This window comes from Varroa jacobsoni, unplaced genomic scaffold (genome assembly GCF_002532875.2).
Source record: "Varroa jacobsoni isolate VJ856 unplaced genomic scaffold, vjacob_1.0 scaffold_553, whole genome shotgun sequence".
In the NCBI taxonomy this organism is placed as follows: domain Eukaryota; kingdom Metazoa; phylum Arthropoda; class Arachnida; order Mesostigmata; family Varroidae; genus Varroa; species Varroa jacobsoni.
In genome coordinates this window covers 1,279-24,820 of record NW_019213455.1, presented here as the reverse complement: position 1 = coordinate 24,820, position 23,542 = coordinate 1,279, and the positions used below count along the sequence as shown (strand labels likewise).

Here is a 23,542-nt window from a genome sequence, read left to right as displayed (position 1 = left end):
AGGGTCTCGAAGATGAGCCAGTGAAGAACTGTGAGCTCCGTGTACCGCAGTCAGTGTAGAACTCCCCAGAGGGTCCGACTGGGAGTACCACTAACTTCCCAACCGTAATATTTTCCCTATACTCTCCCTTACCCCATCCATTGACTACAGCCGTTGGAGAGGGGGCGGACGCGTTTGCGCTGACCATCTCCATCGGCCCGCGGGAGGTAGCCCTAGCCAGCTATTATTAAGACAAACTAGTTATTTTAGGAAAGCATGCAATTTTTGTTCATACACTAACCCAATGCTAGTATGTTCAGTCAAAGCAGACGGATTGTTGTTGATTTAGAAAACAACGCAGAAAAAGTACACATAGCGATAGCTTGCAGACGACGCGGTAGGTTTATTCAGCTTTGTTTTTACATGTATATATTATTTATATAAACGTAAACACCGATGACATGAACAGAATATTGCCACAGTGAGTCAGTATAGGGACTGTTTCAGACTTAGGGCTGTTGTAGATTGCGCGCATATTCGGTAAGGTACCGTACCGTCCGTTTTTTTAGCCTAATAGCAGCTATACAGGTGACCCTTAGAACGATGCCGGTTTGACCGCTTATCTGATCTTGGAACCATCAACAGCAGCTGGTAATTAAGCCAGGTCGCCGTTTTCTTCAGCATGTAGGTTACCTCCGAAAGAAAACGCGTTCTATTTACCTATATATGGAACACACTGATATGACGAAATAATCACAAACAGTCAGTTTTATCCTTTCTATAAAACAACTACAGAGTCTGTGATGTCACGGAAAATGATGTTCTATTTGCAGTGTTTCACTGATTATCAATAGAAGTTAGAGTTGAGAGAGTGGATTACTGCCTGAAAATTTTTAGAAACATTTGCACGAGGTAATCCTGAAGATCCCCCATGGCTTCTAGATTTAAGGACATTAAAAATCCATCAGAATTACTGAATTGTTACCTATAGTTTAACATATTTAATTTACACGACTATGGCGCACTGAACGTTGAAGCCGGTACAGACCACGCTTGTCAGGCAGTAGGAAGTTGTCGCTTTCTAATTCTGCTCCATGGCTTAGCGCACATGCAAGATTACCCGCTGCAGATACGTCCATTGGCCTGTTAAAATGATTTATTGTCAATACGACTATTGCTATTATTCATTTTACTCTCATTTGCATAGATATGCGGCCTTATTGAATGGACCAGCAGAACTCGTCACTGTCAGCGCTTGTGTCCTGGTAAACAGGTGAAACTACAGTGTTATGATGCCTGGGCAGAAGGCCAAGCTACTGCAATATGCGCTGCTGACATGATCGAAAGAAATTATTGCTAAGTATAGGCGCTACGGCACAGTCAGTCCCTACCGTGTTCAGCGAAGTTCAGCCGGAATTCTCAATTGAAAGTGATTTCCCTATATTGGAGTAAAAATCGATATGGAGATAGAACTTGTCTGCAGCGTAATCTCATTATTGAATTGCCAAATGGGAAAAGTAATATACACGTATGAGCTATGAAGATCGTGTTGAATTTGGCCAACTAACGAATACCGCGAAGACAAAATAGTTATAAACAGAACGTTTTTTTAGAGGTATTTGTGACGACCGCTATGACGCGTATGTGTACGTAAATACTATATATATATATATATATATATATAGACATATAGTCAAGACACTAAAATCGGCAACAACAGTCCATATCTCCGCTTATGTTTGTAAACGCAGTTAGGTAAGACCAGCAGTGATTTTGTTAAGAGCTTAAACTTTCTACTGTAAAATTTCCCCAAACTTCTCTTGGTCTCAAATCATGTTATATTTCTATTGGGGTTTCTAGTTCAGTTTGAATAAAATAAAACAACCGTTTTTACACCAATCAACGCATCCAGCGTCCATAGATCCTGATCGCCGTATCAGTGTCAATAACAGCTCTCGATTCAATTTCGTATAACCCAAACAATTAGCAATAACCCTTCGATCTCGTGATTTATGTCAACAGACCAGCAATTAAAGCACAAGTTAACTTTACGCACGTATCTGTGCAACATACAAAACCATATTTCCTTTCTTTTCTAGGAAGGTAAGTTTTTTTTGCCACGTTTCGTTGGTCCGGAACGTGGTCGAGCTTTGACTGCCATTCAGCTCAAATTTTTACAAAACCAACAAAACAATCAAAAACAGATTTTAATTTTCTTCTTAAGACTGTAGTTCTTTCAACTGGACAGGAAATTAAGCATTGGATATGTTACGTTGTATTGAAATGTTTCTTTTTCTTTGAAGCTCAGACAAAATATGCCAGGCATTTCCCAGTCGGTTTTCGCTTTAATCAGTTGATTATATAGCCTATACTGAACAACAACATTGCAGTCGTGTTATGTCGGCCTTTCAACTCGTCTCAGTAGTATCGATTCCGCCTCTGTTCAGTTGGGAAAAAGAAATCAACAAAATTAGGACACTGTTGACGCATTATTTTAGTTGGCCTTACGCGGTGCGTGTCCTTGAAAGGCCCCTCGGAGAAAGAGTCAGCAGCATTGTATGAACCAGCTTCGAGCGCTACCCAGCAAATTTGGGGCCATTCTTTTGGCTGTGTTTTGTGTTACTCTCTGTCCGGTTATACGGAAATGCGCGTCCGAACGTTCAATTCTTCTTCTAAGTGATTTAGAGTTGGCTGGTGTCTTTAGTTGGCCACGTGTGCATATATATATATATATAATATTATAGTTATATGTCAGGTAAATGAGATTTGAGTTTTAGTGACCTTGTTTTTAGATCGATCTAAAGGTTTTTAGATCTTTTTCTTAGATAGATTTTTCTTGTTTTTAGATCGACCTTGTTTTTAGATCGATCGGGCTAAAGGTAAACTTTTTGAACCCTTCTTTAAAAAGGTCTCCAAAAAGGCATGCTCTAAGGAGTAAATCCAAACGTGTTACCATTCCCTACTACCTTAGCCATATTTATCCTACACGCCAGCATCTGTTAGTATACATAATGAGCCACTATCGGTGAATTAGTAACTCTGCACGACAATAATATTAAATTTATTAATAATATAAACCAATTCATTAAATAACCGAAAAAAATAATTAACCGATTAAATAGAATTTCCATGTAACAATGCTTTAGAAGGGCATCCTCTGTCGAGGAGTACGTAGGAATAGAGATCAAGTAATATTAAAACGTCGACGACATTTATATGAAAAATTGTTTTAGTTGAGAAAACAACCCCTCTACAGCCCACACACAAAGACCTGGAGAATAAAAACACATAAGAACATACATACATTAGCAACAGACAGAAGTAGGCTAGCACGAAAGCTATCAATGTTAGTTGAGCTAACGGGTTCAATCGTCCGTTTTTTCATGTTTTTTTGTTTTATGTCTTCGTTATCTAGGTCACTCGGCGAGCCTGGCGGAAGATGGTCGGTCTTTGGAGCCGCAATTACCCCCGCTAGCCCCTCTAGCACCGCTCGCCCCTTCGGCGCCCAACGTGGCTAACGTTGCAAACGTGAACGCTATGTATGGCGCGGGGGGCGTCCTTAGCCAAGCGGGAGCTCGCGCGTTAGGTCAAGCACAGCATACGAACGGGCATAACATGTCTAACATGTTGCTCGTAGGGCCTCCGCTAGCAAAAGCAGGGCCCCTCAACGCCGGGGCAGCATCAGCAAACCCCCGGAAATACGGCTGTAAAATGTGCCCCCAGGTAAGTGTTGTGTTCCAATAGTAGGTAATGCATCAAGAATTGAGCGTATGATTTCGGTAGTAAAAAACGAGAAAGAAAAGCTCCTATATATATATATATAGGAGCTTTTCTTTCTATATATATATTATTTTTTAATTATGTAGAGCGTAGTGGTAGTACTCGGACACTCGATTATTGCCTATATATAAACTATGCTGTATAACATTAGATTAAATTTGACATATATTTTGCTCATAGGAAGGAACTGTTAATATAATTACGAATGTAAATATTAATAGCATTGAGTTCAAAGCATTTGCCGAACAATCTCCCTAGAAGTTTCGTAATAAGTCTGCTTACTCATTGGTTAAACGCAGTTAAATAAAATGCACCACGCTTATACAACACACTGACCATGAGGAGATCTAGCTATACACGGCACACGTCCAGAACGACCACAGAGATTTTTGCTCTTAGTCGGCCATGTTTTTGACGCGCTCAGCCAATGCCATTGTGTTTTTTTACCGCCTGCTTAAGTAACGCATTGAGAAATTGCCCACTGAACTAGAAGTTTAGATACTAGAGGCTAGAAGACGATTCTTGTCGGATTTTTTTCAACAGCTTTATGAAATGGCGTGGTAACAACTCAAGTAGCCTTCTGTAATGATCCACAATAGTAACACAATCTTTGCCAACGCTGAGATTTGAACCAGCGGTGACCGCATGCTTACTTGTTCATAGTTGCCGTGGTAACATACTCGAAGAGATGCGCATCAGCCACGCAGACCACGCCACTTTCTCCTCGAAGTATGTAGTTAGCCGATGTAATAGTTGATCACCCTTCGTGTCCCTACAGCACCTATACTTACACAGGCCAGCTGAACTAAATTGGGTTTCCAGCTCTCTGTCCCTCTGTTCTGGTTAAGTCCCCGCTTTCTTACCGCATAGGGTACCGCCCTGTCTAAAATACGAAGGATTTACGAGTCAAGCAAAGAGAATGAGGGAGAAAAATAGTTTCTGAAGTCCCTAAGTACATGACAAACCTTTAGAACCCCTCCTAGGAAGAATCGCGACGTGTGCCTATGTGCTCAAATATACGCGCGTAGATCTATGCCCCTGTGCTGGTCCAAAGCTAAGAGGCAGTAGTAGTAAATAGTGACTTTGGGCTTGGAGTGCAAGGCGCATGATAGCGACACCAGAGCAGGTATGGTGTGAGAAGCTTCACTCACAGTAGCACTGAGGCAGCTAGCGCGAATCTGCATGGCCTTCGTCTAAGCTATGGCGCCTGAACCTGCTGTTAGTCTACGACCTAGGCGTCGAATGCGTGCTGGGACCTACAACCGTGTCTTAGTCGTGGAGCCACCTCGGCAGTTACCTCAGCAGCGGCTGCACTAGCGCCGGGCGCTCCACGTCAGGGGAACAGCGTCTCCGCAAAAACTTTTCTACATAAATAAAAACGTATTAGAGAGAAAACGATACAGCCGGTAAAATGGGACAGCGAGCGACATAAGCACGCTGGTGACCGAGCGGTCGGTCCACCGATCGTGTGAGAGTGGGGCAAAAATATGATAGAGAGATAGAGAGGGTTAATGTGGAACAGCAAAGCAGCAGGAGTATTGAGCGACTACGACAAGAAGGCACGCGAAAAAAAAATGGTAGAGTAATATATGAGGGGCAAAAAAGAAAACGGAATGAGCAGGAGAGGGGCAGAATGAGTAGCGATGGCTGCAGTGGCTGGGAGACGCATGAAGATCTTTTTATACGTAGGGTGCGTGCGACGGCAGACAGACGGCCGTGGCGACTGCAGCACAGGCCCTGGTCTAGGCCACGTCGCTCAGCTGTTCTCGGCCCCTTGGCGCATTTCTTCAGTGCGCTGTCTTGCCGTTGCTCCTTTGCTGCTACCGCTGTCCCGATACTGCCGCTGTTACCTAACTGGCGCTGCGTCTCACGGTGGTGATGATGAGATTCTCACTGCTGTTGGACTGGCGTCAACGCTGATCATTTGCGCTCTGAGGTGCTGCTGCCGTTCTGTCGGTTGGACAGAGCGCGGGCGCAACTGGGCTCGGACGCGCATCGGTAGCCGCCTCCTTTTTTTCTGCCGGCCCACCATAGACTACCGCTACCCAGAACCACCGTTCTTTTTGTGTGGCACCCCCTTTCGGCCCTTCCCCTACATATCCCTACTACTAGGACCGCTGCTGTTGGTGCTACCCAAAAAAAAAACGACTAAAAAATGCCTCCATCTTTTCTTTGTGTTGCTGCTGGTACAGCCGAATAGTAGCGGCAAAGGCGGTGTGAGCCGCTGGTCGGACGAACGGCGGCCCATGGCAGTGGCAGTCCTGTTTTCTGAGGGCTGGCCGACTCGGTCGGTTGCTGGGCGGTTCTAGCAGGGTAGAACGACAGTACTCGAAACCTATATGGAAAAATAACAAGACTCTCTAGCTGTGCGCTTCGCTTTGCCTAAGCTGGCTGACTGGCGGCTGGCCCCTCTGCCGGCTTCTGCCGGAGCCTCTGCGGCTGTTCGCTGGTGCCTGCTGCTGTTGGCCGTGTCGGCCACTGCCACCATCGCTGTATGTAACCTTAGTGTGTCTCAGGATAAAAACCGATGACTGACCGATTTTTACGTCAAGGAAAGGGAGCCTGCTCAGCTGCCCACGGCCGCTGCTGCTTTGCTGGGGAAGAGCCCCGCACCGGAGAGCGTCAGCGATAGAGACTTGGCTGGTTGGGCGCCTGCCTGGATGCCTGCCTAGTCGCTTGCCTTACCCTTAGCTGCTGGAGAAGCTCGTCGGCGGTGGCTGCAACACTCGTGGTAGGCAGCGTTCGGCTTCAGCAGGACACAGGACAGAGGCTGTCTTTGCTCGGCACTGTTATAAAGGAAGCACAGGACATAACAAGGCTCAGACGAAAAGAAGTTAATACGAACAACCGTAAAATGAGTTGAAAATGATGCAAACGCCGAGCGTCGCGTCGCTCTGTCCGAATACGTATCCATGACATTGAAAAGAAAAAATACGCGAGTGTTTGCCACTGCGGAAGGAAACAGGCAAATATCACTGGAGATCACTGTATTGTTACTGTATAGAGGAAAGTGAATTGCGCGCGCGAATCGGCCAGAGCAAACAGATGAGTTCAATCAGACTGACTAATAGGACCTAAACATTTTAAGGCGCGGTCCATGGCTGTTCATGTTGCTACTCGCGAGTAAAAGAAACACCTGCATGTAGTGTTGCTATCGGCGGCAGGTAACTCTTCACATTGATAGCAGAGTACAATAATGATAAAGTTACGCCTCGCAAAGTTAATGTTATCCGTCCCAGAAATATTCAGCTATCTTCGTGATCATTATGACGATAAACGTGTTTGTTTAGTACATCAAGCTAATTGTGGCTCGTCATCTCTACCCGTTTTTTTTCCAATGTTCAACTCACTTTTCACAAATTGTGGGTCGTAGTTCTTTGCTCACTCGAAGCGTCACTCTAGAGGACAAGTAAATACATACAGAACAGAAGAGAACTTAAAAGCTAAGTTAATTGTGTGATGTGCAATCCAATCGACCTAGCGTGATCTACAGTTCGCCAGTGTTAAACATTTACTATTGCGTACAAATTAGTGATATAATATCGTTTATATTGTGCCCCTCTAATCCACTGGATACATGTTAGATTTACGTAATCCTTGTTCATGGAAAGCAAAAATTGTGGCCACTCAAATGTGCATGTTTATATGTGTCTTGTGAAGTATTAACTGAGAAGTCATCGCGGGAAAAGTGAGAGTTGCCTTTTTTCGTCAATAACGACAAGCAGTTGCCCGTAAATGCCCTTAGACACGCTCCGTGCCCCAGTGGCAGCAGCCACTGCGGGTCTTCCACCGGGTCTCGATATTCGGCAGGTTTTGAGCAGCTTGAAGTGTCCACGCAATCTGCTCGATACGACAGGATACCTCATCAAACAGGTACCTATCGAAAACAAAAACGCATAGAAACTCAAATCGAGACACACGGAAATATCCCTGCCCGCTCTGCTGCAACACACGAAAACCAATATGACGTATTTTTGCTTAAGATATAAATAAATAATTTATATATACATATATATTTTTTGAGATATAAATAATTTATCACTGATACTTGAGTCTAAACGTTTAGTCTTTATTGCATTAACATTTGTTCCGATCTGAGTTTTCCCAATAGCTATCCGCTCAATCCTCGGTATCTCTTTACTAAAATTTTCTATACGAGCTTCATATATTCGCCACTTTAGCTGAGAGCATGATCGCTGATCTGAATTAGGCACGAAACCAACATCTGACGCGTCTCGATCAGACTGGTTGACTTTTCGTTGTTTCTCTCTGCGGCCTGTGCGACGCCAACTGCTACAGACTGAAAGTAGATCGTCCCACATGACTGCGTCTTACCTCGCAACCATTCTTCGGCCACTGCTCATCTAACTACGCATGAGAAGCACCTCGCTTCGTCTGTTTCTATCCGGTCTCCTGTGCGCGGTGAGTGTGCTCGGCCCATTTTGCTTTTCTCTCCCCCACAACTACACTGCCCTGCACAGTGAGGCTCGAAGGTAGAATCTACCCACGTCAACCTTGGATGGCGGGGCTTTGGGCGCGGAACTCCGCGAGCCTGCTCTCTGCCGCCTGCGGGAGCTAGCCATGGACAACTTGCCAACGGGGCGAGAGGGCCGGCGAATGGAGCAACGCTAGCGCTCCCAAGGAGCTATAGAGGCATAGGTGCAGTCGGTGCCGCCCGATTACAACGATATCGTCCTACGAAACGAACGCTACTCTAACGGCCACCGGTAATAGTATCACTACTTCTGTTTATCCCATAGCCACCCAAGCACACCTAGCTAAAGTCTAGTTCGTCGCTATACGACGCTCAAAGCCCACCAGTCGTCTCGTTATCATCAGCGTCAACGCCATGATGTGTGTTGCATGAGCTCCAAATAAGAGACGCTGCTAAACGCTACCGAATCCGTTTGGCAGCAATTAAAAATTCGGAAATTACGAATTATGTAGCATTACAGTCGATCCCGATTGTAATGCTACATAAGTGATTAGAGGCCTAAAAGGTAAGCTTGTGTGCTGTTCATTATACTAACGATATCAGGTCATGTTGAAACGCCCTAAGGATTTGGTCCACATACAGAGAACGATACCGTACGGTAACGTTCAGAACAACCATGAAGAGATCAGATCTGCAGATTGACTACGCAGTAAACGAATTACTATCTTGACCACAATTCCAAGAACAGCAAAAATAGAGACCATTTCTCGGGAGGGTCGCACCTTTGCATCGCGACTAACGATTATTTATCTTTGAAACATCTACACTTCAAATATAAATCAAGGATTGTTTAAAAAAGAAACAACGTCATAGGATCCAGCAGGCTCTCATATCGTAATGGAAGCGATGTTTTTACCCTTAAAAAAATTATGGCTTCGGACCCTACCATTTAGGCAGCGGATAAGCGCAGCCCATCGAGTGATACTTTATAGAAATTAAAAATCTGCTCTTTCAATGTAACACACCATGTACTAAGAGCTCTATTCAGTCCCTCAGATACTAAGCGCAGCTTAGAAATTTGCTTAGCAGGCATCAGTCTACAACGATGGCTACCCCACATGACAAAATGCTACCTTTACAACGCTACGACACTAGAATTATAGAATATTAAAGAAAGAAACTTTTAAACAAGTATTGAGGGGTCCTTCTATCAGCCCTAAATTTAAATGTCGTCACCCAGTTGGGGCTGTTGATGGGTGGAAGTAATGAAAAGGGGAAAATGGGGTAATTTGGGCCCATTGCTTTAGCGGCATATCAGAACGCAACAGGCTTTCCGATCTAAATGTGTTACAGCCTTTTCTGCGGAACATTGTCTCTCCTTGTCTGGTTCTCCGATAGAAGTAAACCCCGACTTAGATTTCAGAGGTACGCAATGATCTTTGAGCGTTAACAAACGAAGGTTCGATGTCAATCCACGGTGATCGCTCGAATGAAACTAGTTCATGGGGAAAACTGTCGCCTTTGAACTGCCAGCGATGAGAAGGAGCCACGAATGCCATCTTGCGTCGATTATTGCCACAGGGACCACCCCAGAACCCCGCCTCCCGCACCGTACTACTAACCCATTGAAAATGACTCTACTTATTTGGTGACTGGCTCCGCCTGCTTAAAACTGAGGACCGGCAAGCGTTCAAGCAATCGTTCATGAAACTCTGTTCGAATAGAACAATCCAGCTAGACACGTTCATGCTAACTGTCAATAGTGGACCTATCGAATTCGCGATGAGCCGTAGATGCTTCTTGTGTGGACCGGAAAGAAAGAACTGAATATATATTAGACGATCAGAGATTTCAGATCAGAGTTGAATGCGCGCATTTGCGAAATTTCGAATGCTAATACAATTGTTGCTACGATTAATGCCCCACCTCGGGTGCTGGCTTCGGGGGGCAGCTTCCAATAGTAGACTGCGTTCTCGTGCTGAGTTCTCTCATTTCCCTAGGCTCTTGCTAAAGCTTCGGGGAAAAAGCAACTACCAGTGAACAGACGAAGCAATAAGGATACGTATGGTTTGGGGCAATACGACAGAACTGAGTTCAATGGTAGCACTGGAAAAACAAAAAGGCACTAGGTTGCATAGAACGCCATGTCTGTATAACGTGCAAGATGGTTATAGTGATCTCTGTTCTTTAGCACGACAGGCATAGGTTAGCTTAAAGTATCACCTTGCCTTGAAAGATTATTTGTTGTCCGTCCTCCAGCTCCTCTTTGTACAACTTGCCATGTAATTCAATGACGAAGTCGTCGCCACAGCACGAGCAAAGAAAGGCGCGGCAAGGTGGCTTTCTAACTCCTTTGCTACCCTATACTCGCAGCGCTCCTAAGCGAAGGACGGACAGGAGTCAGGGTGGCTATTATCGTCTGATTCGGATTGTCACCGCTATGGTTGCTATCGAAAATGTCCTTTGTAGAAGGACGATAAGCCGGAGAGCAGGGGGTTCGTGGTAACGCACACTTCTCAGATACGAATCATATCTAATTCGGATTCGATTCAAGTTGGCGGCTTCGGCAGTGGTTGCGCTCATATCAGTAAGTGCGCGGGCCGATGATGGCGGTAAGGTGTAGTGTCTATGTCCTCAATCAAACTGTCCACACTCCATTGGGAACAATCAATGGCAGAAGAAGTCCATGCGTGGGTTCGATGAAGGCAAGGGAAGCTAGACCTCAATGAGGAGCCTAACAAGTGACATACACAGGCATGAGCGGGTGTGGGTTTACAGCTTCAAATGGAAGGGGTAGCAGAAGAACTTGAATCGATTGTGGTAATCCATTAACTGCGTATTAAATGTAGGCAAAAATAGATTTGTGAATAACGCCCCGTTTCTAGATTGCGTTTAACCGCCATGACAATTTTCGTTTGCCCACTGTTTTAAGGCACTAGTAATTCGGGTGCGATCAGATAAGCCATTAAAACCTAAGACCAACTGATGCCAGCGTGCTATCCTATAATACTGGCCAGTTTAGCCTCAAAATATGCCGTCATAGCGTTATTTAGTTTAAACATCTTACCACTACATATGTGTATGTGTGTGTGTGTGGTGTCCTAAAGGGGAATGATTTCGAAAATATTACAAGAAAGAAGTGTGCAATTGTTAAATTTCTACTATTACTAATCATATAGTAACAGATTATTCTCATATGTATGTTATATTAAATATTTATTCTACTCGATTCCATCAACCCTGACCTATTCAAATACTTGTACCAGATATAGTTTGGCTGACCGGAACGTGTAGCATTATCAGCTATCACTATAACAGCATACACAACCCTATAGAAATAACAGCAGCTCTATTTGAATATTTCATTTGGAGGACGCCAGCCGGCATCGGCCAGGCCGAGTCGAAATATAATAAATGTCTCCTTGCGATTATTGTCGTTGTTGGTTAAATGAAAAATTGGCAAGGTGGTCCAGAATGACGGACAACTATTTGTCAATAGCGCGCGGTCACTGAATGTTTCGTTTTGCTTTTTACTGATTTAGCACTCCCAGTTGGGTGGCCACGTAATGGATTGGTGCTAGAAATGGCGGCTCAAAATGGCCCAGGCGACAACCACTGAATCCGCCCAAATCCTTACGCCGCCAATGTGTCACGCTCGGAGTTTTTTGTGACCAAGTAATCAGTTATTTCGATAGCAGAAATATGGGAGATGGCTTGTAGACTGAAACAATCAAGCAATAACCGTCATGTCACTGAAAGTAACATGTTAGTTGATGTCATAGAGTAGGCCGATTGTAAACGCTGGGTTCGACTGCTGCCAAAACGAAAATTCTTCCAAATCCTAACTTTTTCTCGGCTGGTTTTCGTGCTCTAGTGCTTACTCACACTCGGACCCTACGGGTGTTTTGACTGCGACAGCTTTTCGAAGATGCTCCGATGGTCGATCATTCGATTTAACTTTTTTTTATTACTCAAGGCCAGCAACATTTCACGAATAAAAAAAATGACAGTCTAGCAGCAACCAACTGAGCAGGGACTCAGTCGAATGAATCGGTCGGACAAGACTGTGAGTCTAGTTTTTTCGTCATAGACGAGCACGGCTTGAGTCTTCGACTTTAGCTTTAAGACATCACTCACTTCCCTATTTTCTTTCGATTCGCCTCGATCAACTACCACTAGCTATTGGTTCGTGTTTACAAACGTGGGTGGCAGACGGCCAAACTTACGGCGGTCTGAAACAGCAGGTCATTGCATTTTGTGACCACAGACTGGCGCCGGCTTAATGCTTAGTTAGCCATCAGCGTGAATACGGAAAACACTCTTTATATTTTTATTGCTACCCTGAACGAGAGTGAAAGCATCCGCCGGCTTCTGTCTATCCGATGGTTTTTAATTCGTCATCATCGCACTGTAAATGCGCAGGGAATAACCAGCATCTTCTTCATCTTGTTTTTTTCTGGTTCTTCCTCTCGCTCGCTGATTCCCGCGCAAATTCAAATGCTGTTACAACACTTGAAGAGTGTGGCTTGCCAGGAATCAAGCGCCGATTGCCTTTGAACCAAGCCTTTACGACAGGCAGACAATAGATTGAGCGGCGGCGGCGGCGGCGGCGGCGGCGTTGTTGTTGCTGCTGCATATACAAACTGAACGCTTCTTTCCCATCTGATGCGCGATGGGTTCAAAGTGCGCGCCTAAGCGCCGACTTACGTAGGCGCAGATATATAACACATCTTGTATAATAGATGGATCCACTCGCCTAGCTAAACTGGGAAGCCGTCTGTTGCTAACATTCGCACGAGTTTAATCGATTGGAAGCAGCGGTAAGAAAAGTTGTTTCGTTAATAGGGGCAGGCTCTTATCAATTGGGTGGCCCCAAACATCCCAGGGGAGCGTGCTATCTTTATTGGTTTTGTTTATTGTACTAGGATTCGATGGTTACTGCTGGTGACGGCCATAATAGAACTGGTTTTCCGGGAACGAGTATCTTTCGAACTGCTCAATGGCGGTCAACGACTTCATATAGGCTGCCTAATACGTTTGGTCAAACTGGTTGTGAAATAGCTTCCGAATAAGAAGTCATGCCATGCCAAATTTTCTGTCCTCCTGCGACAGTGAAAGTACCAAATATATTACATAGGTTATTTTCGCTGAAAATTACAATAAATGGTATCGACTGTAGCATAGTAGGACTTTCGTTTGGTCCTGTTTTTCATTCCTGCCAGCTTCTCACCTTAAGTGCATGCGCAACCTTAAAAAGACTTAGTTATTAAAGTCGACCCATACGTAGATGATTAGAACAGTCATTACTGCTGGCGTCTTCGATGTTATCGTCCCACAGTTCTACAAAGATGCGATGCCACCGTTATCCAGCGTCGCATCTACTTTTTTTTTTTTTTGTTTTAATACCAACCTTTCCTAGCAGCCAGTCTTTTACTAACCTGGCTAGCCTCACCCAACTTTTAGAGCGAGAGTTTGCCTGTGTGTCACTTTGTATGCATCTCTCGCTGGAGAGTGCGTCCGTTTTAAGCTGCTTTTGTTAAAGTCGGGGCTGATTTTGCTGTTTCTCCGGTCTGCTCCGGTTGAAGTAGACTGGGTGGGGTTACTCTGGGTGAGTCGGTTGATGAGACCCCAGAGTATGTGGCCCCTATATATTGAGAAAGGGGCTCGTCGGTTCGCAGTGGCCGCCGTCGCCGCCGCTGCAGTCCAACTGCCTGTGCATTCTGTGCGGTGGACTCGGCAGAGGCGCGCAGGAGTCGACGATGGGGTATTAGTAAGGGGGTTGTATTGCTGCTGATCTTGATCGGACCTAGGCGCGGTAGGAGTAAGGGGGAAGAGAATAGCGCGGGTGGGAGGCGGGGGAGAAAGCACCCAGAGATGAGATTATGTAAGGGCTGCTATGGGGTAAAGCGTCGCGCGTCCGATCGTCTAAACGAATGCATGCATTTGATGCTTACGAGAGAGAAAACGACAGAACGAGTTTCTAGCATGGCTTTTAGTCTTTGGCACACAGCATCTACAATGATAGCATAGAACAGCAAGAACAGGCTTAGTTTGTCCATACTATAAGGCAAGAGCTATCCACATTCATGATTCGGAGTCCATTCAAAAATGCACACTAACACATGTACACACAGCAAACATATGAAAATTAATATGCAATTATATGGAACAAAATGCACATAGTTATGTGCTTTCAGCGCAGTTAAGTCATTTCTTATATATATATATATATATATATATATATATATATGGGCCAGCCACCAAGAGTCAAGGCGTCATCTACAGTAGCGTTAGTTTAGTTGTGACGGCAAAACGATAGTAAGCAACCAGCATCTTTATCAACACGGGAAATAAACAGCCGGATACACGCGTAACATAAGCAAAAGCAACCCGACGAACACCACTCTGATGGCCAGCATTGGCCCTTACCGATCCAGCAGGCCCAGACACAGCTTTAATTCAGTCTACGTCCCTGAGAATTTCCCCATTCCCCGAAATTCATCGCCATCGCCCCCCTTAGCTACTAAACCGCCCTCCTCCGCGGCCCGCGAAGTCCAAGCTCGAATCCAGCCAGACCTAGGTCCAAACCCAACTCCATATCACATGCAGTAATAGGAATGCTACGGCGATTTCTTTAAAGCGCGGACGGTAACGGCATCACTATCAGCAGAAGCAGCAGCACGAGCAGCCTGTGAGTCATTACCGCCTTTACTCTGCCAGCAGCAGCGTCACCGCTGCCGCTGGGCCACGAGCACGCCGACAACTAGAAAGCTGCCATTATGGCTACTGCTGCCGTTAATACTGCTATTGGTGGCGTCACTATAGACAATATTCGCAGTACTAGTGCTGGTGATGAGGCGGTTGCAGCAACAACTGCTGCAGCCGCGTCCTATCAGGTCAGATGGGCAAACTAGTGGACGGCAGTAGCGGCTGTGTTTTAAAACTGGACAGCTAGCGGGAACAGCTGCAGCAGAAAATGGGGCTTACATAAAGGATATGAATTTGGGGGGTAAGGATGCAGCTGTATAATCTATGTTCGGAGCAGTGTTAGCAGAATCGCTTGTGGGGGACGGAGTGGGCGTTGGCGGTCATAGGCGCAGTAGGAAAGACGCGGATCACGGGAAATTTGAGGGAGAGACATTGCTAGAGGAGAGATCGCGATAGGGTTGATTTTGGACCACGGGTCGAGGTGGGGTAAGAAAAGGACAGAGGGGGGCGGGACAGACCCAGACTCTTCCTGCTGCTACTCGTTTGGCTTTGGTTTGCTCTTTTGCTATTGCTTCATAACAGTTTAGCGCAGGTTATAAGGAGTTATAAGAAACATCGAGAAAAACTCTCTCCCTTGGCCTATGACAACCTGTACTGTTCCCTGCCAGTTGTTTATGTCCATAACACAGTCATCGTAGGGCAGCCTGCCTACGCGACTAAACACGACGGCCACAGCGACGGTTTGGCGCAGTCGCAGTAGCAGGAACGACAATACCTCACAACGCATACGAGAAAAAGCAAAAGACTATGTACTGCCGCATTCTCGCGCTCAAAGGCGCGGCCACTGGGTGGATCATATTTTCGTGTTCGAGCTAGACGAATCAAGGCGCATTGCATTGCGTCCCTTGTTGGGAAGCCAGACAGTTGCCTCTCAGGAGGAAGACAGCCAGGCTCAGCTGACGTTGCCTTCGATTGTCAACCCTGTCTAAGCAATGAGTGTGCACCGAGCATCAAGAAGGGCTTTGCAAGTTCGAGAATGGGCTTTAAAGCTGGGGGTAGTTGGCGGCGAGGGCAGATGCCTCAGGAAAGCGATTCGCGAAACCTAAGGGACTAGAGGTAGCTAGGGAACAGGCAGTCTGGGCCGGGACCACGATAGTATAAAAGGGAGATGGTGATGAAAATGGGGTGAGCGAGGGAATAGTTGGTGCTGGTTGTCGAATAGTTGGCAATAATGGCCGTGGGGATGGTATAAGTGCAGAAAGAAAAACGCTAAAGTTAGAATAGTTTGCAGGCGAAGCTGGTCCTCCGTTTGCTTGGAGTTAGGCACTAGCGGGTTGTTGGCAGGCATCGACGGTACGAGGGTTGACTGTGTGAGTGTGTAGTTAGTCGACGTCCCGATGAAACGGGCACGTACCCGTACGCATGAAAAAGAACCGAGAACAGCTTGCGGCGGTAGCAGGGGCAGACGACGAAGTTCGAATAGAAAGACTAACGTCGCAGGAAATATAGCACTTTGGGTTGAAGGGACTGTTTTCGTAGTCGAGATAGGGGGTATGAAAGCATAAGAGTGGTCGGGTGGGGGCAAACAAAGAAATACCGAGGGCGAAAGCTTAGTGTAATTGGAAACAACAGGCAAAAGAGAAAACATGAGAGAATTTCGCATGGCGCCGCAGATGTCCTACCTCGAACAACGCTATTTGTTAATTAGTGTTTTCATCGATCCTTAGCTTTGATAGTTGTTTAAAATGTACTGGGTTTGAGGGCATACTCAGGCCATATGTGTAGTCTGTATATAGTACAGAATTTAAAGCTAATGATTTGGTGGGATCGGTTATTTTTGCTAGTGACCCCTGGAATGGGCTAACACACTGTAGCAGTTACGAAAAGCAAAAGTCTTCTGAAGAGTACTCAACATTCAGACGTTGCAATCTCCGTGGGGTTACTACTTCGTCACGTCTGTTCAAATCTTAGCTTACTTTATTTTTATGCATTCATGGATGGTGCTTGAAGTCAGTCAGCCCATTGATTGGTTTCTGTACAAAGTGAAAATGATGAAAAATTCCGGTTAAATTTATATGTTTTCCTTATTTAGATTAGTATACTAGCTAATACTAATTAAATTGAATTCATTTGCATAGGATTAGTTTGAAGTTCAGCTAGTCCTAGTTACATATTGCAGTCCGTCGCAATGCCAAATGATCGCGACCTTTGAACGTGAAGTACATGCGAACATTGCAATCATCTAGCCTCAGATTATAGTGCTTTTTCATCAATTGATATATTATAGCAGTATAGCACTGTGCATCATTTACAGTAGAAAGGGCTGGCCTTCTAGGTCCTGACAGAGCAATTTACGATCCCCGACGTATATCTCGGCGTTTATGGTAGATATTATCGGCACAGAGTGTCTATTCTTAGCAAAAGGCTTACTACTAACCTCAGTCGTATCTGTAAAATGGTTGTGCTGTTACTATAAAGCAGACTGGCAATTTATGGCGCTCCTTTCCAGTGTCGAAGTCATACATAGAGAAACCACCTTTATGGATAATTTTATTAAAAGAACATAGCTTTGGCTAGCTGCGCGCATATGCGTCCTAATAAACCCGGCTTGCCTCTGATACACAGACCCCTCCTTCTGGATCGGTAAAACATGTATCTTTTAGGACATAAATTAGCGCAATACCCTGTAGTAGCTATTCGCCAAAAAGTGCCGACTATCGAGACATTTTCACTCAATTGCAAATATTTATATTAATATACGTGTGAATAAGGCATGATACTGTTAATATCGTGTTTTTTTTTTCATCAACAATAAGCGCGTTTATGACTGCAGATTTCAGGACTACTTTGGTAAACAATGCCAATAAGAAAAATCATAAATCGGCGTATCCGATGTTAGAGCTTAGTTTTTAGCAATTGCATGGCGTTTTGTCCCTTACCAATGCAACAACGAATAAAGAATTCGTTTTATCCGTTATCTCTTAAGCGACCTAATTGATTATGAACTAACTTTGCAATGGATGGATCATCGTTCACATCCTTTATTCCTAGGCGCATTTCTCCTTCCAGGTCAAAGAAGAATCCTTCTCTTATTTATCGAACAACGAATTAACGCCTGCCTATTTGTCCTAACGCAGAAAGCGTTTAATCGTATACTACTAATACCTAGGTCCATTTCAGTTAGCGAGCTCTGCCCTTCGCGGCCATATTTGTAGTGCAATCGGCCACGTGCTTTTTGTGGGCGGGGTTCGCGAGCACCGCAATGGGGCAGCACCTACCTGCTCCCATCACCATCACTGGCCTACGAGAGGACGACCTACTGGCGATCGCCATTGTAAATACGCCACTGTTCGGCTGCTACCCCGGCTGTTGCTTACGCTGTAGAACGACCTTTTCTCTATACTTCGCCTGCTTTAAATACTAAGGCGCAAGTAACCCACTCGATGGAAGCCTTCGACCACCGCCAACACAGTAATCTCTACTGCACTAATACGCAGTGCCATAGCGCGGATTGTAGCGCGCGCGAAACTGTAGGAAACGCCTGCCCTATGCAGGCCTATACTATTTCATATTCTAAGCCTTGCGGGCCTGCTTCCTCTATGTCTGACAGGCCTCTCTCCTGGTTGGCTGTCCTACACGACCGATCTAGGCCTGCGCGCTGGTCTGCCGTTCGACTGGGCGCTATTTTTTATGAACTCTGTCTCGCCCCCGAGAGACACACACCGCAGCTGCCTAGTCACCCAACCATCCGGCCAGTCTGAGAGCTTGGCAAAAACAGCGGCTGCCAAGGCACAGGAGGAGGTCCTACAGCTCACAAGGAGGTGGAGTCTTGTTGCCTGCTGCTGCTGCCGCCGCCGCCGCTGCTGCTGCGACAATGTGTAGTAGATATAGTACTATCGTAGTTTTGGTAGCCGGCAATAACAAAAACCTTCAGGAAGATCGTGCGCCAATTCGTTATTACGTCGAACGTGGAAAGGAGATATTTTCATGCAGTAGCGTCTGGAAGGCTGAAGGGATTGTCTGTACTGCGTAGGCGTTCTCAAGTTTGTTACCACTCTATATAGATCGGTGATTGCAAATAGGTTAGTCCGGGAACAGATGTGAGCGTTCATTGTTTCCAGATATATACGAGTAAATGAAAATCACATTGGACAGTGATCGCTATGCTTCGTTAATGATACTTTTCGTGTACGCTAAAAGAGCGGACTGAAGATGCGTATCTATGTAGTAGCGCGTATCTGGCGCTATTTTACAAATACCGAACAGCAATAGGATCATTGGTGGCCTAGACGACCTGGAGCGCAAAAAAATGGTCGAGCAAAAATATCAAACTGCTTAAAGAATTACTCATTACGCTAATAACATAAACAATCGACCATAACAAGAGTGACTCTATTTATGACGATATATTCACGCACCAGCCATATCCGCTTGACACATCGAGGCGATGCTATGGGAAAAACATTTCGTTAATATATTCAATCGATAGTCGCCAGTTCGACGCGTTTCTAGCAGCATCTAGTCAATGGAAGTTGTCACGATGCTGCCTCACAAATGCCTGCGAGGTATTCGCTATCGGCAGCTGGCATACTGCCCTCGCTTTCTCTTCTGCCGATTCCCGCGAAGGAGTACACACCGTAAGCACATCGGGCCGTGCTGTTTTTTTGTTAGCATCCAAGCCATCGTAGTCTTTCGCGTCTCAAGCACACACAGATGAACGAATGCACACATCAACGAGCACATCCTTGCCGCTCTCCAGGCGACCATCTCTCTTCAAGGAGGATGCCAGTCTCGATGCAGCAACGAGTGCAGGCTTGTCCCTGCCTTCTTCTATTTTGTTTCTTCGGAGCTTCTAGCTTCGCCTTTGCGTGCTCGGCCTGCAATGAAAACCCTTCTCTAGCAACCAAACGTCAGGCATCCATCGAGCGCCTCTTCAGGCGAAGCAAGCTTGATGCTTCATTTCCTTTGAAGCATCCCTTGAATGTAAAGGGGTGGAGGCATCGTCGGACGAGGACCGAGAAAGTACGAGATACACGGAGCCTTCTCGTCTGCAGTAACAACACCAGCAGCAGTAGCATCATTGCATTTTTTATCAGGTCGATAGCACGAGGGTGAATGGGCAAACATATGACTGGCAACATCGGCCGTGTGGCGACGGTACAGGCCAGGCCAGTGGTCCTGTGTTAAAATCCTAGGGACCTATACTTAGATAGGTAGATCGCGCCTGATCGCCCGCTGCAAGGGCCAACGGTGCCCGCCTACTCCAGCTCTGAGCCAGCCGGACTTGGCTTGATCACACCCGCTGATTGTCATTATCTAGGCTCTGTCCTGTTGTCTATGGGCTTTGCATCAAGCGATTTGATATCGTCGCGACTATCAAGATCGTGTCGATCAAAATTGTAAGTTTCGAACTAGTCTTGTTTTGCTTCAAGCGTTTCTTTAATATACAGCACGGTTTCATGGTGTAGGTTCAAATTATGCTGGAGGCCGAATGAGTTAGCCGAATCCTTTTGCACTGAGTCGTTTGATGAAGTATTGTAAATCTGTATCAGTCACATGGGATGGCCAAGGGTTATTCAGTCAAGAAAAGTCAAAGAAGGGGCGGTAACGTTCTGACAGAAGAGCGATGATGAACAAGCCACGGCTATCTATAGGGGTATACTTTAAGCTGAATTGCAGACGGCACTGACTTATAATCCATTTATATGATACACGGTAGTAATGATGTGTCCTGGTCGTATAAAGAATTTCGATGTTTCTGCGTACGATGAACTTCAGTCAAAGATGGCATCAGCTCTTTTGAGAACATAAAGTTAAGCAGTTACGATGTGCAATCTGCACAACGAGATCCGTCCGTGCTTTTCCGGATTTTTCTACCTTAAAAAGCGGCGTCTTAAAATGATGAATGTTTTTTTCGCATTCAGGCTTCAACCTGTAGCTTCGCGGACGCTCCATGCAGAAGCGCACGTTTACTTATCCGGTAGATAGATTAGCAACAATTAAGCATATTGTGTCTACGGTTCTAATTCTATTCCTGTTTTTGATGTTCTCGCTCTGTTTCTTCTAGATTTTCGGCTCCAAGGCTGACTTGCAGCTCCACACCCAGAGCCACATGCGGGAAACCAAGCCGTACAAGTGTTCGCAGTGTTCGAAGTCGTTCGCCAACTCGTCGTACCTGTCTCAACACACGAGAATTCATCTGGGCATCAAGCCCTATCGATGCGAGATCTGCCAACGCGGATTCACTCAACTTAGTCACCTTCAGCAGCACATACGCACCCACACGGGTGATAAGCCGTATAAATGTCGCCATCCCGGCTGTAACAAGGCGTTCTCGCAGCTCAGCTCGCTGCAAAGCCACAGCCGATGTCATCAAACCGATAAGCCGTACAAGTGCAACTCATGTTATAAATGCTTCGCCGACGAAGCCTCGCTACTCGACCACATCCCGAAGCACAAGGAGAGCAAGCACCTGAAGACGCACATCTGTCAATACTGCGGCAAGAGCTACACCCAGGAGACGTACCTCGCCAAACATATGCAGAAACACGCCGACCGCTTAGATGCCAAGCAACGCAGTACGATCGCCTCGACTTTGCAGGGTCTTAGCGGTTCGGCCCTCAGCGGAACCGGCGCATCGCCGCGTCCCGACGCCAACAATCCGCTCTACTGGACGCATACCCCATCGAAAACGCCAACGCCACCCCAACCTTCGCATCTTGATCACCTCAATCCCTGCCATCTAGACCTACAGGTTCAAGTGAGTAATGATAAGTAAAACGTTTACAGTATTTTGGCTCATACGATCGGCAAATCGACATTCGGTGGATCGTACAGACGTCACTATTGTTTGTTTTCTTAATATTTTTAACCATATACCGTTGCAAAGAGGTGCTTTCAGGCTGCAAGGTCAACCGGTAATACTAAATTTAAATTAAAAAATAAATCAAAAATAATCTCAAGAGATTTTCCGGAACCTCGGGCGCAAATAACTGAAACGCATTGTGGAAGACCGTATCTGTACACGTTGCCCTGATGTGCATCGTGCACTGAGGGTCTTCCGCTATGGAACAAACTCAGTTGCCTATTGTTGGATTAAGTCAAAGATCGGATTACTTCAGGTTCAAGCTCAATATTTCCTGATCAATTCGAATCAAGGTTCGAAGCCGGGCATAGACACACGGTTCGTTTTGTGCTGGCAGGAGCCAATCGTCTGATGAATGCCTCACGGCGATGCCGGACGTGAAAGTCAAAACATAGAACTCTTGTCAATTTAAACAAAATTATCCATCGAATTTCTTCGAATCATTTACTTATAAGCGGAATACGTGGAATATTGCTTAGGTTATCTGGTCACCGTTCTGGTAACCACGCATCTTAGAGATATGGATGGTGTGTAGCGTACTAACGATCACTTTTTTTTCCTTCTTTTCTTCCTGATCTTATATTGTACACGCTTACAGAGTCAGCAGTCACATCTTGATCAGTTGAATACATCCTACGATGGGAAAAGCTCGTCAGTATCGGCTTTCACGCCGATCCAGGGCATCCAGGGCATGCTTCCCGGTGGTCAGATGGGCCACGCGGTACATCCGTTAAGTCAGAGTCAAATTCAGGCTGGACCTCGAGCGCCCTACTTTCCCTACGAGCCCTTCCCCAGCGGCGTAGCGATGAAGACCGAGAAGCCTTCGGCGAGCTCGTCATTTCCTAGCAACCTCATCTCACTTCACCAGATCCGAAATTTCCAGGCGTCCATGCCGAACGCCATGCTGACCCAGGAGAGAGATTCCAAGGGGCAGAACAATCAGCAGCAATAGAGTCTGCCGCCCTGGCAGCTGCACGTCGCGTCAGGGCATCTCGACCATTAGGCAATACCACACTCTACAGAATCACATGTGTTTGTACGTTTGTACAGGTTCAGGTTGACAGTAACAGCAATAACAACAACAATTGCACACATAACAACCATGACAAAAACAACTACACAGTGGAGAAAAGCCGTTGGTCGGCCCGACATTCGCAGGCCAGGGACCTCGTCATCTTTTGCAGACGTCAAGAAGAGATGTTCTCGTCAGAACGAGAACAGCAACGTCAACCAGCTTGAATAGAAAATGGAGTGGAACCGTAAGAACGTGTACGTACAGAAGACTTTCTAAAAAGTGAAAACTTGAAAAAAATACGAGTCTAGCCACAGCTAATTCACTTTCCATTGAACCTTGACTACTTTGTAATGGCTTCAGTATCCACCCAGTATTAGTGAACCGACAGAGTAAGCAATTGGCGCACACTCCTTGTTATAGTCTCGAACAAGTAATCAGTAACAGCTACAGAAACGGAGTTATCGGTTGCTCTGAGCACAAGATAAATGAATACCGCGGCGTCTAATGATGATCGACAATTTCGAGATATGCGCGCGCAACGTTCTTCTCATACGGTAATTCATTAACTTATTTGCTTATTTCAAAGTGTCCTCCAAAAATAAACGGGGTGAAAATAGCGGAAATGTTGAATCTATTACGTACGAGACCAAAATACGCATGGCTACCTACGTGGCTTAGATTGAAGGCCAGCCAAATCAATTCTCATGCGCGTGACCCTTGGAAAATGCTGGTCCATGATGAACCGAACACAGGGCCATAA

The 23,542-nt window shown here is 45.7% G+C and overlaps 2 protein-coding genes and 1 long non-coding RNA gene across 3 annotated transcripts; 2 read left to right on the top strand and 1 right to left on the bottom strand.

The window, feature by feature from the left end:
• Positions 1-358: 358 nt before the first annotated feature.
• Positions 359-12,412, bottom strand: LOC111261397 (uncharacterized). The gene is made up of 3 exons (XR_002680947.1): positions 12,080-12,412; positions 1,028-1,122; positions 359-715 (listed from the first exon to the last, which is right to left on the bottom strand). It is a non-coding gene; the product is annotated as an uncharacterized LOC111261397 (long non-coding RNA).
• Positions 12,413-20,975: 8,563 nt separating this feature from the next.
• LOC111261395 (uncharacterized) lies at positions 20,976-22,722 on the top strand. The gene is made up of 2 exons (XM_022834853.2): positions 20,976-21,662; positions 22,366-22,722. Exons 1-2 carry the CDS (start codon positions 21,015-21,017, stop codon positions 22,717-22,719), a joined length of 1,002 nt encoding a protein of 333 aa, XP_022690588.2. The 5' UTR covers positions 20,976-21,014; the 3' UTR covers positions 22,720-22,722.
• Positions 22,723-23,236: 514 nt separating this feature from the next.
• On the top strand, positions 23,237-23,336 carry LOC111261396 (zinc finger protein rotund; the record flags this gene model as incomplete). Its single annotated transcript, XM_022834854.1, is given in 1 exon segment — positions 23,237-23,336. A coding segment is annotated over 1 exon segment (69 nt), but the record flags the coding sequence as incomplete, so codon positions are not given.
• Positions 23,337-23,542: the final 206 nt, after the last annotated feature.